Below are 13223 nucleotides of genomic sequence, written 5' to 3'. Positions count from 1 at the left end.
GCCCATTTCCCTATACAAAAGACATTATGTTATCTGACTCAGAGAGCAAATATGTTGGTCTACTATTCTGTTGTGGCAGGCTGTATTGTGTAGGGCTATATTTGGTGTGGAAGCTTTAGACTATTATTCTTATCTGAACTGGTTAGATGGGCTAGGCATGGTGTAAATATAGTCTACACAGAAGTAAAATACCAACTCTGTTTCAATATTTTTTTTCTTTAATTTGCAGTTCAATTCCACATCATTCACGTATGCCCCGCCCACCCTACTCCACCCCCCCCCCCCCCCCAAAAAAAAAAAGATTGAGAAAGGACGGTTCTTTTATACCTCAATTGAAAGAACCACAGCACCACATTACACATCCTATAGTGGGTTGTCAAGCAGCACTGAATAACGTTCGATTGGAAACTTGCCTCTTTCTTTGAAGATGGCGCAAAAGCATGCATTTCGTTTAGTCTTTGCATTTCAGATCCAAGCCTGAAGAAATGTCGATGTTCGCCGGAATGAATAGAGTTTGACTAGCTCAGGTAAGGCATTTTACCATCTTTGTATCAGACAGAGCAATCAATGATGCCGTGGGTATTTCAAACAGAGGGTTGTGATGAGAGGGACGCTATATAGAGATCACAAAGGGTTTCGACCTGTGACATAGAAAAGGGGGCATGCAGAATGGTTAAAACATTGTCCCTGGCTTCCATCCAAAATATAGCGTGAATTACAAAGTTGCCTCCATCATAACAACATGGGCAAAACGTAATGTGTGCCTATTTCATCTACCACAAAAATACGGGTTCCCATCGACCTGAAAACGCCAGTGATATTATATTGTTGTTTAATTTGAATATTTATCAATATTTTGTAACATTACACAGTCATAATTCCTGCAGTGAACTGGTCCCACTGCTCACCTATTGATGGGTGTTGAGAGGAGCAACACGAGCTGCCATGTGAAGGCTTTTATTTGAGTCAATGTTGTCTCTCAAAAGTCAACTTGGCGACATCGTACAGCACAAAGAATCATACACACATTGGACTATATTGACTCATCTTTTCATAATTTGACTATATTGTTTTTCGTTTTCGACATTATAAACTACAATATGCAGATGGACTCACATATCTTAATTAAATCAGTGTCCATATGACTATAAATGACCATTGTGGAATGGTTTAAGATTGAGGATTGTCAGGGTCTGGTGTGTGCTCCGAGAGACAGACACAAGACAGGTGAGAGGCAGGGTGACAGAGCCTTGCAGCCCTGTCTGATAGCCCTTCTCCAGGCTACCTCAACACCACCAGTCCCAGGACACCTGGCCTGACACTCTGGGTCAGTAGCCCCAGATACCAGCTGACAATCGACTACAGACTGGCCCTAGACGTGTCTGTTCAGCCACCTTTCACAGTCCTGACATCTTAATTACTGGACACCTGTGAACACCTGGTGTTGGGAATGGGGTATCCTCCCTGTGTGTGTCAATTGCAGCCCTTTGTTAAAACAGCCGATCCTATATCGACCCATAGCCCCTACCCCTGGATAGGTACAGCTGTCAATAAGGTAATAGGTCCTCTTGTCTAGTGTCTTGTCATTCTGTTACCAAAAACCCACATATCTTTAAGATATTTTCTCATTTCTCTCCCTCATGAGGACGGAGGAGAATGAAAGCCCATGGAATTAACAAGTAAAGGTAGACCTACCAATTAGCTGTAGTGTTTTACTGATATCAATTTGGTTTATGATTTATTAAGTGATTCAAACAGGTCGTTCTGTTACCAAGTCAGTAACTGACAGAATGACAAAAAAACAGAATGTCTGAAACTAAACTGACTGCAATGGAAATTCATAGTAGTCACCTGCTACTGTCCTCCCTGCCAGTGGCATATATTCAGCTCGTAACTGTTTACTTTCTCTTTCTGTCACCTGGTGGTCAAACCAAGAGTGTGAAAACAGTCTGGCCACCTCTCTCTCTCTCTCTCTCTCTCTCTCTCTCCAGTTAATGTCACCTCTCTCAGCTATTACTGACACCTACCCATGAGCCCCCTCTCCTTCCATTTACTGTAACCAGCCTCTTCACTCACTGAACACTGACCGACACCGGACGTCCATGAATGTTGAAAAGTAGTTGAAATGTGGTCAGTCCAAATCTAAACCAATCATGGACAGTACAGTAAAGAAAAGTAGAGTACTGTACAGTAGCCAGGGTTGGGAAGTAACTTATTACGCATGACTCCGGACTAACATTTTCCCCTGCTGCCACTAGGATTTTCAGTTGATTGCACCAGTCCATGATTTGGTCTCACCCCAAAAACAATTGCTGCATCACACGATATATATATATTTTTTTCTATCATCTTCTAAAGTAATTTAGTGCTTTATTAAAAAGATGGTATTCAAGATGGTATTTCTTCATATTTTCATGTTGTGATTTGAATGTGCAACCTAATCCAGTGATTGTGATGCATTTTGGGTGAACAATTAGGCTGTTGTTATTTATGATTGTTAAAATAAGGCTCCAGATTTTTCTGATTTAGTTTTTTGTTCAATATAGATGAATATTCCTGCATCTTTATGTGCACTAATATTATTAGGGCTAGTTTACCACCCGAGTAAGTGCAAACTTTAGATCGCAATAAATATAATACCACTGCTAGTAGCCATGTATTAATCGAACAGTTTTGAGTCACCAATGTGACCAATTGAAGTTTTTTTTTTTACCTTTACTTATCTAGGCAAGTCAGTTAAGAACAAATTCTTATTTACAATGACAGCCTACCCCGGCCAACGCTGAGCCAATTGTGCGCCGCCCTATAGGACTTCTCACGTCTGGATGTGATGCAGCCTGGATTCGAACCAGGCACTGAGATGCAGTGGCTTAGACCGCTGCGCCACTCGGGAGCCACGAGTAGGTAGTGCATTGAGTTGTATGTTTGTTTTTAACTTGGCAATCAATGTTTTTTGTTTGTCATACTTTTAAAAGTGAAAAATCAGAGTCTTAGCGTCATTCTGTTACTGAGGAATTGCCCCTATATCTGATTTACTATTTTTTTTTAAATAGCTTGAGGCCCCTGCTGTGTGAGTCACTTCTGGTGCCAGCCTGCAGGCCCGCTACAGTAGTTGTTATGAGATATCATTTCATTCAGTCACACAGACTCAGTCACGAGGCTTAGGCTACACAAAACAGGGTTTCTCTCCCTAAGGCCACTAAAGTAGAGAGAGCTGATGTCTTGCTGCTCTCTTTTAATGCAAAACTGGAAACAAAACTGCTTGGTGAGTTTGTAGGCTAGATTAAACTGGTCCACACAAGAAGAGACATAATGCCTCTGTCACACTTTCTCTTTTGGGATAGGCTAACTAACTGGCCTCAAAAGATGACTAGCTGGAAGAGTAATAAGGCATTTTCCTTCATTCACTCCTGTATCATTTCTATTACCTCAGTCGATCCCAGACTTTTATTTTGAATCCGTAGGGAGATGTATGAGGCCCTCAGGATGTTTGTGAATGTTAACACGTTGCCATTACAACCACACACTGGAGCTGAGTCAGCCAGCCTCTCTGTCTCAGGATGAGGTGGTTTTTGCTCTGGAGCCAATGAGAGTCAGAGAGTCCTGAGACTGACATCCATTTTGGGATAAGATAGCATGAAGACTGGGTCACAGGAGGTAGACCTGATCACCACACATCCCTTGGGAGCCCATATACGTGTGACTCACTTTTCTTTCATCTCCCATCAAACAAACACAGAGCTTTGCTGTGTCCTTCCTGACCACAGATGTTATCGTGTAAATTTTCTGTCCATGCGTTGTGTGATATCTGCGACAATCAGGAAGTGGAGAGGATTTTGGTCAAATGAAAACTGCATAGTCAAATGAACGTTTCTGGGTACTTTGTAACTAAGTACAATTATTATCATGATGCAGTGAAGAACATGTGTTTGCTGTCTCCCCTGTCGTAGTATTATCGAGTGAGAAACACTGACCGATAAGTGAATCGCAAGCCAACACAAAACACCTCTCCATTTGCCCATTTGCTTGAAAATAACCTCTTGACATTTTTCTCCTCCAGCCATGTGGGCGTTGAGTCTCTATCTTCTACATGTGAGATGAGAGGTAGTAGAGTAGATTAGCCGGGTGGTATAACGTGTACTGTAAATTCCCCTCCTGCTATGGTTATTAGAGAGCCTCTCTCAATGGTGCTTTAGTCAGAGCCAAAGCTACTTTTACCTTCCTCCCACATTAAGGGCTTTTGTCATGCACCACATCAAGAGGTAGATTTAAACAGTAAGGCCCGAGGGGGTGTGGCATATGGCCAATATACCACGGCTAAAGGCTGTTCTTAAGCACGACGCAACGCAGAGTGCCTGGATACAGCCCTTAGCCATGGTATATTGGCCATATATCCACAAACCCCCAAGGTGCCTTATTGTTATTATAAAATGGTTACCAACGAAATTAGAGCAGTAGAAATAAATGTTTTGTCATACTCGTGGTATACGGTCTTATATACCATGTCTGTCAGCCAATCAGCATTCAGGGCTCGAACCAACCAGTTTATAATTCTGCATATACAGAATGCATTATGTGCCATGACAATGGCAATGCAGGAGTGCTTTCTAAACAGGCCAGCACCACATGAGAGAAGAGGATAACAGAAGAGATGGAGCTTAGCGAGGCGTGTCATTGAAGATGGAGGAAGGCATTTTGACAGCAGAAACAGGACAGGGGGGATATCATCTCTCCACGGAGAGACCTCCTCCTGCTGCTGTCTCTCTCTGGAATGACTTCTACAGGCTGTGTGTGTTTGTGTTTGAGAGAGAGAGTGTGTGTGTGTCTCACTGTGTGCCAGTGTGAGTTTGCATGAGTGTGTGTTTGCATTACTGGTTGTGTGTGCGTGGGCACTGCCGGAGAGACCAGGGGCCATGTGCCAAACCCTAGCTGTGGCCCATTGTGAGACCAGCTGGTGTGTGAAGAGGGCCAGCGGTCAGTTCGGTTCCCAACCAGACTGGAGCTGAAGATGTCTATATTTTCTACTACGAAACATAATACCTGCTATGTCTATGATTGGATATAAGGCAGGAACCAGGCCCTATCTCTATATTTTTCATCTTTCTATCTCCCCCTGAATCATCTCAGTTATCTCAGAGGCACAGAGGAAACATCAACAGCTGTTGTTTGGCTTCCCTTGTCTATCTCAGCCATGCTGTTTCTGTTTTTGCCTACACCTTGAAATTACTGTCAGGATCTAGATGGATTGTTTTTATGTGAGAGGATCTGGGGTGTATGTGTATCTGTGGGGAGAGGTTCTGGGTGTTTGTGTATCTGTGGGGAGAGGATCTTGGTGTGTTCTTATGTGTTGACTTAGCTAATGTGTGCTTGATGGAGCGTTGTGTTATTGTTGTTACAGCACTGTGTTCAGGGTGTTGCTACAGCACTTCGTTCAGGCAAATGACGCTCATGCTCGCCAAGTTCAATTTGTGACTATCTGGTTTAGAGGTCGACCGATTATGATTTTTCAACGCCGATACCGATTATTGGAGGGCCAAAAGAAGCCGATACCGATTATTTAGCTGGTTTATTTTGCATAATTTTTTTCTTTTCTTTATTTGTAATAATGACAATTACAACAATACTGAATGAACACTTATTTTAACTTAATATAATACATCAATTAAATCAATTTAGCCTCAAATAAATAATGAAACATGTTCAATTTGGTTTAAATAATGCAAAAACAAAGTGTTGGAGAAGAAAGTAAAAGTGCAATATGTGCCATGTAAGAAAGCTAATGTTTAAGTTCCTTGCTCAGAGCATATGAAAGCCGGTGGTTCCTTTTAACATGAGTCTTCAATATTCCCAGGTAAGAAGTTTTAGGTTGTAGTTATTATAGGAATTATAGGACTACTTCTCTCTATACGATTTGTATTTCATATACCTTTGACTATTGGATATTCTTATAGGCACTTTAGTATTGCCAGTGTAACAGTATAGCTTCCGTCCCTCTCCTCGCTCCTCCCTGGGCTCGAACCAGGAACACATCGACAACAGCCACCCTCGAAGCAGCGTTACCCATGCAGAGCAAGGGGAACAACTACTCCAAGTCTCAGAGCGAGTGATTTTTGAAACGCTATTAGCGCGCACCCCGCTAACTAGCTAGCCATTTCAAAATCGGTTACACCAGCCTAATCTCGGGAGTTGATAGGCTTGAAGTCATAAACAGCACAATGCTTGAAGCATTGCGAAGAGCTGCTGGCAAACGCACAAAAGTGCTGTTTGAATGAATGCTTACGAGCCTGCTGGTGCCTACCATCGCTCAGTCAGACTGCTCTATCAAATCATAGACTTAATTATAACATAATAACACACAGAAATACGAGCCTTTGGTCATTAAAATGGTCGAATCCGGAAACTAGAATTTCGAAAACAAAACGTTTATTCTTTCAGTGAAATACGTAACCGTTCCGTATTTTATCTAACGGATGGCATCCCTAAGTCTAAATATTGCTGTTACATTGTACAACCTTCAATGTTATGTCATAATTAATTACAGCCTTTGTTAGGAATAAATGGACTTCACACAGTTCGCAATGAGCTAGGCAGCCCAAACTGCTGCATATACCCTGACTCCTTGGCACAAGAGAAGTGACACAATTTCCCTAGTTATAAGAAATTCATGTTAGCAGGCAATATTAACTAAATATGCAGGTTTAAAAATATATACTTGTGTATTGATTTTAAAGAAAGGCATTGATGTTTATGGTTAGGTACATTGGTGCAACGACAGTGCTTTTTCGCAAATGCGCTTGTTAAATCACCACCCGTTTGTCGAAGTAGGCTGTGATTCAATGAGAAATTAACAGGCACCGCATCGATTATATGCAATGCAGGACACGCTAGATGATAAACTAGTAATATCATCAACCATGTGTAGTTAACTAGTGATTTGTTAAGATTGATTGTTTTTTATAAGATAAGTTTAATGCTAGCTAGCAACTTACCTTGGCTTCTTGCTGCCCTCGCGTAACAGGTAGTCAGCCTGCCACGCAGGCTCTTCGTGGAGTACAATGTAAGGCAGGTGGTTAGAGCGTTGGACTAGTAACCGGAAGGTTGCAAAAACGAATCCCCGAGCTGACAAGGTAAAAATCTGTCGTTCTGCCCCTGAACAAGGCAGTTAACCCACGGTTCCTAGGCCGTCATTCAAAATAAGAATGTGTTCTTAACTGACTTGCCTAGTTAAATAAAGGTCTATATTATTATAATTTTTTTTTTAATCGGCAAATCGGTGTCCAAAATTCCGATTACCGATTGTTATGAATCGGCCATTCCGATTAATCGGTCGACCTCTAATCTGGTTGGAGAGAAAGCAGAGGACCAATTGTGTTCCTTCTGGGGCAAGATTTCTCTTTCTGATTGGAGACAGATGTGTGACCTCTGTGTCCTTATTAGGGGGGGTTTATTGGTGCAGGGATCAGTTTAGGCCAGCCAGCTTCCCACAAGGCTTTGTAGTGGGGGATATATAGTCAGTGCCAGTGGAGATGTCAGTTCAGTCATGGTGTTTTTTGCTTAAAAACAAGGTTTGGGAAGCCCAATGATTTTTTTTTCTCCATGCCATACTAATTCCACTCAAATCCTGCTTTTGAAATGGAGGGCTAGCTTTAGTAGCCTAGCTTAAGCACTATTGAGTTGAACAAAGAAAAGAGGCCCACATCTCTCTTCAGAATACTGCCAGTGGGTTACCCAGTGGAATTTCAATTCATTACCTTTATTTCCCCCCTTTCAGTAGTGTTTCCCTTTTCCTTTCTGTGCCCCAAGGCAGATTATTTCAGTTTAACCTTCCGTGTCATTCACGCTAGCTGCACTGCACTGGCTCACCGGTGGTGATGGAAAGACCCTTTGAAGATGTACTTTGTGGGGGTAAAGTCCTGAGAGAGAGGCTGGGGCTTGGTGGATCCCTGCCTGGCCCTGCCCTGCGCAAGCTCTTGCTCTGAGGGGGAATCAGCCCTCTGACTCTTCAAACCCCCTAAACTCATAATTACGAAACTAGGTTCTGGCAACACTTAACCTAGTCTACATGTTTGAACTCACATCTACTCTTAACTTAGACCTGTATCTTTTTTTTCTCCTTCTGCTCGCTCTCTCTTCTCTCTTTCTCTCTCCTCTTTCTCTTCTTTTTCTCTTTCTCCTCTCTCTCTTTCTCCTCTCTCTCTTTCTCTCTCACACTCTGAACTCTGACTCTCTGTGTCTGTCTGTCATAGCTTAATACTTAGCTGTGATGGCTCAGTCTCTACCGCTGCTGTTCGAAAACATTAAGGCTCCGTTTAGTCTAAAAAAAGGCTCCAGGGGCCAATTCCACTACAAATGGGAGAAACGTCAACAATTAGCGAGTGCTGGTGTGAGAGCTACGATTAGCATTCTGCATTTGCGTGCCACAGCCTGTGTTTACATTTACCTGCTATTATAATGACTGCTACTGTTCTTGTTCATTTTGGTTATCCAATATGTTCCCTCCATTGGGAAAGCTAGTTGACAGGGTGGTAAGAATTGCCTGCAGCTGCAAAAGAACGTGGCACAGTGGTGAATGGAGAAGAACATACCAATATTTTCTGTGGAAAAAGGGCACACCAATTATGTTTTTGCTCAAAAACACATCACGTTACCTCAGGTTTCACTTCACAAACAGGTCCCACTGTGGATGATGATGATTAAGCCTTTTCTACTGTGTGAAAAACACAGTCTGTCTGTTTTGTGTTCACTGTGGTACGTGGGAGAGGTCCAGCACAGCTCCCCAACCCCTCTGCCCCTGCCCATAGAGAATGTAAACAGACATGACTTAACCTAACCAACTCAGGGCCACACTGCTGTCAAAACTACAGTCAACCTCTACAGGATCAAAGAGTGAATACGAGTATAGATGGAAGGACAGAGTGGATTATTATTCAAATGTTCCCTATTGCTTGGTAAAGCAGGAATCAGCACCTTCTATTTTAAATAGAAAGTTCTGACAAGGGCAGGATACAGCCGAGAGAGAGAAAGGCTTTCATGTCTCAAAAGTAAAAGACAGTCCAGTTCCGTTCGAACTTCAAAGCGGAGAAAGAAGGGCAGGAAGGAAGCATTTTCAACAAGGGAGATGTGTCCATCCTGGTCTTTGTAGTGTTTCTTATATCTCTCTGTCCACGACACTGTGGAAATCTAATTAGCATAATACAACAATCCCTATCAAAATCTGTCTGTTTAAGCTAGAGATATCTGTTGTTTTTTTGTTGTTGCATGGGCTGCATCTAATCCACCGCATCCACTAATGTCGGCCTTCCGCATCTGCGGTGGAAGGCGGGAAAGCTACAGCAGTGTTTGTCAGACCAGGAGACATCTCTTCTCATGAAAACGTCTTTAGTGTCCGAACAGTTTGGGCTACACACTACACCCACAAGCCTCACAAAACTCGTCTGTAGGTAGCCTGGTACCAGTTAAAACATTTTTATGGAAGTACTTTAGTGCCAAAAAAAGGGGCTAAATATGGGTATATTAAAAAATTGTAAGATATATAGGACACTTAAAAACATTTTTATTTAACCTTTCTTTAATGATTTAATTTATTTACAATGATGGCCTACTCCGGCCAAACCCAGACGAAGCTGGGCCAATTGTGAACCGCCCTATGGGACTCCCAATCACGGCCAGATGTGTTACAGCCTGGATTCAAACCAGGGCTGTAGTGACACCTTTTGCACTGAGATGCAGTGCTTTAGACCGCTGCGCCACTCGGGAGCCCTAACTTCCTTTTGATGTTTTTTTTTTTACTATCTGTTTTGCCATGTATGATTATGTTATTTATTGCATGTCTATGGGCTAATAGCGTTAAGGGCAAATTCAATGTTTCATCAAATATATTTTATTTATATATTCATTTTTTTACAGGGATTCTAAATCCAGATAGCTAAATATTCCTTAGTATGACCTTAAAATAATTCCATATGTTAGCTTAGTAGAAACCTGGGACCTTAGGGGGTTAAGCTATTATAGTGCTTACACTTACGGATACATTGTATTGTACGAATTGGTGCGGTACTACTGAAGTTCATCATCCACTTTATTGTATGAAAATGTGCTATACTAATAACGTTTTACCTCTTTAGGCCTCATCCTGAGCACTGCCAGGTCGGCCTCTAGGGATCGCTGACGGGACCGGACCCCAGCTGCACCCGTCATGACTCCCAAGTCCTCCACCATGACCCCAACCATGAAGCAGTGGAGGCAGCTGGTTCTGGTGGTGATGCTGGCCTGGCTCCTCATCTTCCTGGCCCTGCTCTCCCACTTCCTGGACCCCCGGGATGTGGATCTCCGCTCGCCCTCCTCGCTCACCCACCCCGAGACCCGCCGTCTGGCCTCCATCCAGGGTAGTCCATCGGGCATCAGGGCTTCTACTCTTGAGGTGTCATCCTCATCTTCCCCCGCCAACCAGGATCCCAGCCACAGCCGACAGGGAAAACAGGAGGCCCTGGAGCTGAGCCAGAATGGTGTCTCGGTGGTCTGGATAAAGGTGAGCGACCAGGAGGAGGGGGTGGATCAGGAAAGGGAAGAGAAGATAAGGAGGGAGAGACTGAGAAGGACGAGGAGGAAAGGGAGCATGTCCAGGGCTGAGCAGTGGGGCAGAGACGGCTACTATTTATCCCAGTCCAAGGCAGTGGTCCAGCAGCTGCGAAGGGGCATTGCCTCAGCGGGAATGCTCGCTCCACACCTGCAGAAGTCCATGAGGGACTACCTGAATCTCAACAGGCACCATGTGGCCTACAGGGGGCTGCGCAGGGGTAGGCAGAGCGGGAGGGAGGTACTCTGTGAACTGAAGAAGCAGGCCAGGTTGAGGACACTGGATGGGACAGAGCAACCCTTCTCTGGGCTGGCCTGGGACAGGCTAGTGCCCCCACGACCTCTGGAGCAGCTTTGGGGCCAGGGGTCAAAGTTCAAGTCGTGTGCGGTGGTCACCTCGGCCGGGGCTATCCTCAACTCTTCCCTAGGGAGAGAAATTGGTGAGTGCTGTAGGACAGGTGTTACACATTTCTCCAAACATCGGCAGTATTTATAACGTAACTGTTAGCTCCAATGTAAATAAAGGCACTACTGGTACAAATCCAGACGGAAGTAAAGCTCAAACTAGATTTATTAAACCCAGCAGGATGTTGCAGCTGCATAACACAACATACAAGTCACACAATCACATATTTATACCTTCCAACTGGGCAAAGTCATCTCCTTGTATGTCTAAGATGAACAGATTCTCTGTTGCTGGGCAGGAACTAAGTCTGTTCTTGGTAGTGTCTTGGCCCGGCCTGAACCCAGAACTTTCGTGTTTGTGTGAGTGATAAGGCTTCAGTTGGAGTGTTGTTGGGTTGGGACCCTTTTGCCCCCCCCCCAGAGGTCTCGTCTCTATTCAACTGTTGTCCTCACCTCGATGTTGACTTCCACATCTCTATTGATTCTAGTTCCATTGAGACTAACCTAGTTTATCAGGTACTGAGGCTCCACTGAGGCTCCCTTTAACTACATCCTTAAAAAATATTTACAGGAAAGGAAGAACATGTCTGGACAGACAGACACTTTCTGTACTTCAAATCAAACTTTATTTGTCACATGCGCCGAATAAAACAAGTGTAGACTTTAACGTGAAATTCTTACTTCACTGCAATATTGCACACAAGCTTCAAAATCCTAAGTAATAACAAGTTAGTACTACTAATCAGACTGATTATACAGGTATACAAGTTATTACATCTAATTGGCTGATTGTCAGACTAGATTTCATCACTGCATAAGTGTATTGCTTTGGTAGGTTTGATTTACCCTTAAAATTTAACTAGCCTCTACCCTTACAGTGCATAAGAGCTCTGATGCTGGGAAGTTCCTCACACCTATAGAAATCGCTCCGCATTCAGTGCACGTGAATGGGAACGCTGGCTTACTCTACGGGATCTGTAGACCACTCTACTTTGTATTCATTCAGTAGCCTTTCATGTTGATAGCATCAGATTGGCTTGTCACTCCCCATGTATCTGTTCATTTGATGTGATGAGTAGCCTGCATGTCCTTGAAATGAGGAAGAAGAGCCGTGACAGTAATGCAGGCACCTTTTATAAATGAGACTTCTGCCGGTAAGATAAGACCTCCAAAGAAAAGGGTTTGCTGCTCTCTAGTGTTGGAGTTTGGTTATTGACTCATAAGCATCACGATAAGCATAATATTATAGTTTACCTGAACAAAAATATAAACGAAACATGCAAAAATTTCAAAGGTTTTACTGATTTACAGTTCATATAAGGAAATCGGGCAATTGAAATAAATTCATGAGGCCCTAATCTATGGATTTCACATCACTGGGAATACAGACACCTTAAAAATAAAAAGGTTGTGGCGTGGATCAGAAAACCAGTTAGTATCTGGTTTGACCACCATTTGCCTCATGCAGCACAACACATCTCCTTCGCATAGAGTTGATTGTGGCCTGTGGAATGTTGTCCCACACCTCTTCAATGGCTGTGCTGGATATTGGCTGGAACACGCTGTCGTACACGTCGGTCCAGAGCATTCCAAACATGCTCAATGAGGGACCTGTCTGGTGAGTATACAGGCCATGGAAGAACTGAGATGTTTTCAGCTTCCCGGAATTGTGTACAGATCCTTTCGACATGGGACCATGCATTATCATGCTGAAACATGAGGTGATGGTGGCGGATGAATGGCACGACAATGGGCCTCAGGATCTCATCACGGTATTTCTGTGCATTCAAATTGCCATTGATAAAATGCAATTGTGTTCGTTTTCCATACCATAACCCCACCTCCACCATGGGGCACTCTGTTCACAACGTTGACATCAGCAAACCGCTCGCCCACACGACGCCAAACACGCTGTCTGCCATCTGCCCGGTACAGTTGCCAAGAGAGTGCATAGCTGTCATCAAAGCAAAGGGTGGCTACTTTTAAGAATCTCAAAAATAAAATATATTTTGATTTGTTTAACACCATTTTGGTTACTGCGTGATTCCATAGTTTTGATGTCTTCACTATTATTATACAATGTAGAAAATAGTAAAAATAAAGAAAACCCCTGGAATGAGTAGGTGTGTGTAAACTTTTGACTGGTACTGTGTTATATATATAATATATTATATTATATTATATTATATACAGTGGGGAGAACAAGTATTTGATACACTGCCGATTTTGCAGGTTTTCCTACT

At 43.2% G+C, this 13223-nt stretch overlaps 1 protein-coding gene across 1 annotated transcript in view; it reads left to right on the top strand.

Annotated features, from left to right (window-relative positions):
- The first annotated feature begins 309 nt into the window (after positions 1 to 309).
- Positions 310 to 13223, top strand: part of LOC106575252 (beta-galactoside alpha-2,6-sialyltransferase 2) — a 25790-nt gene continuing 12876 nt past the window's right edge. Inside the window, exons 1-2 of the mRNA XM_014151646.2 lie at positions 310 to 527; positions 10125 to 11015. Of these exons, the coding sequence (XP_014007121.1) occupies positions 10196 to 11015 (820 nt within the window). The 5' untranslated portion in view covers positions 310 to 527; positions 10125 to 10195. The remainder of the gene's footprint in view (positions 528 to 10124; positions 11016 to 13223) is intronic.

This window comes from Salmo salar, chromosome ssa17 (assembly GCF_905237065.1).
Source record: "Salmo salar chromosome ssa17, Ssal_v3.1, whole genome shotgun sequence".
NCBI lineage: Eukaryota > Metazoa > Chordata > Actinopteri > Salmoniformes > Salmonidae > Salmo > Salmo salar.
Note: the sequence above shows the minus strand (reverse complement) of the source record. Positions and strands in the feature narration are given on the sequence as shown.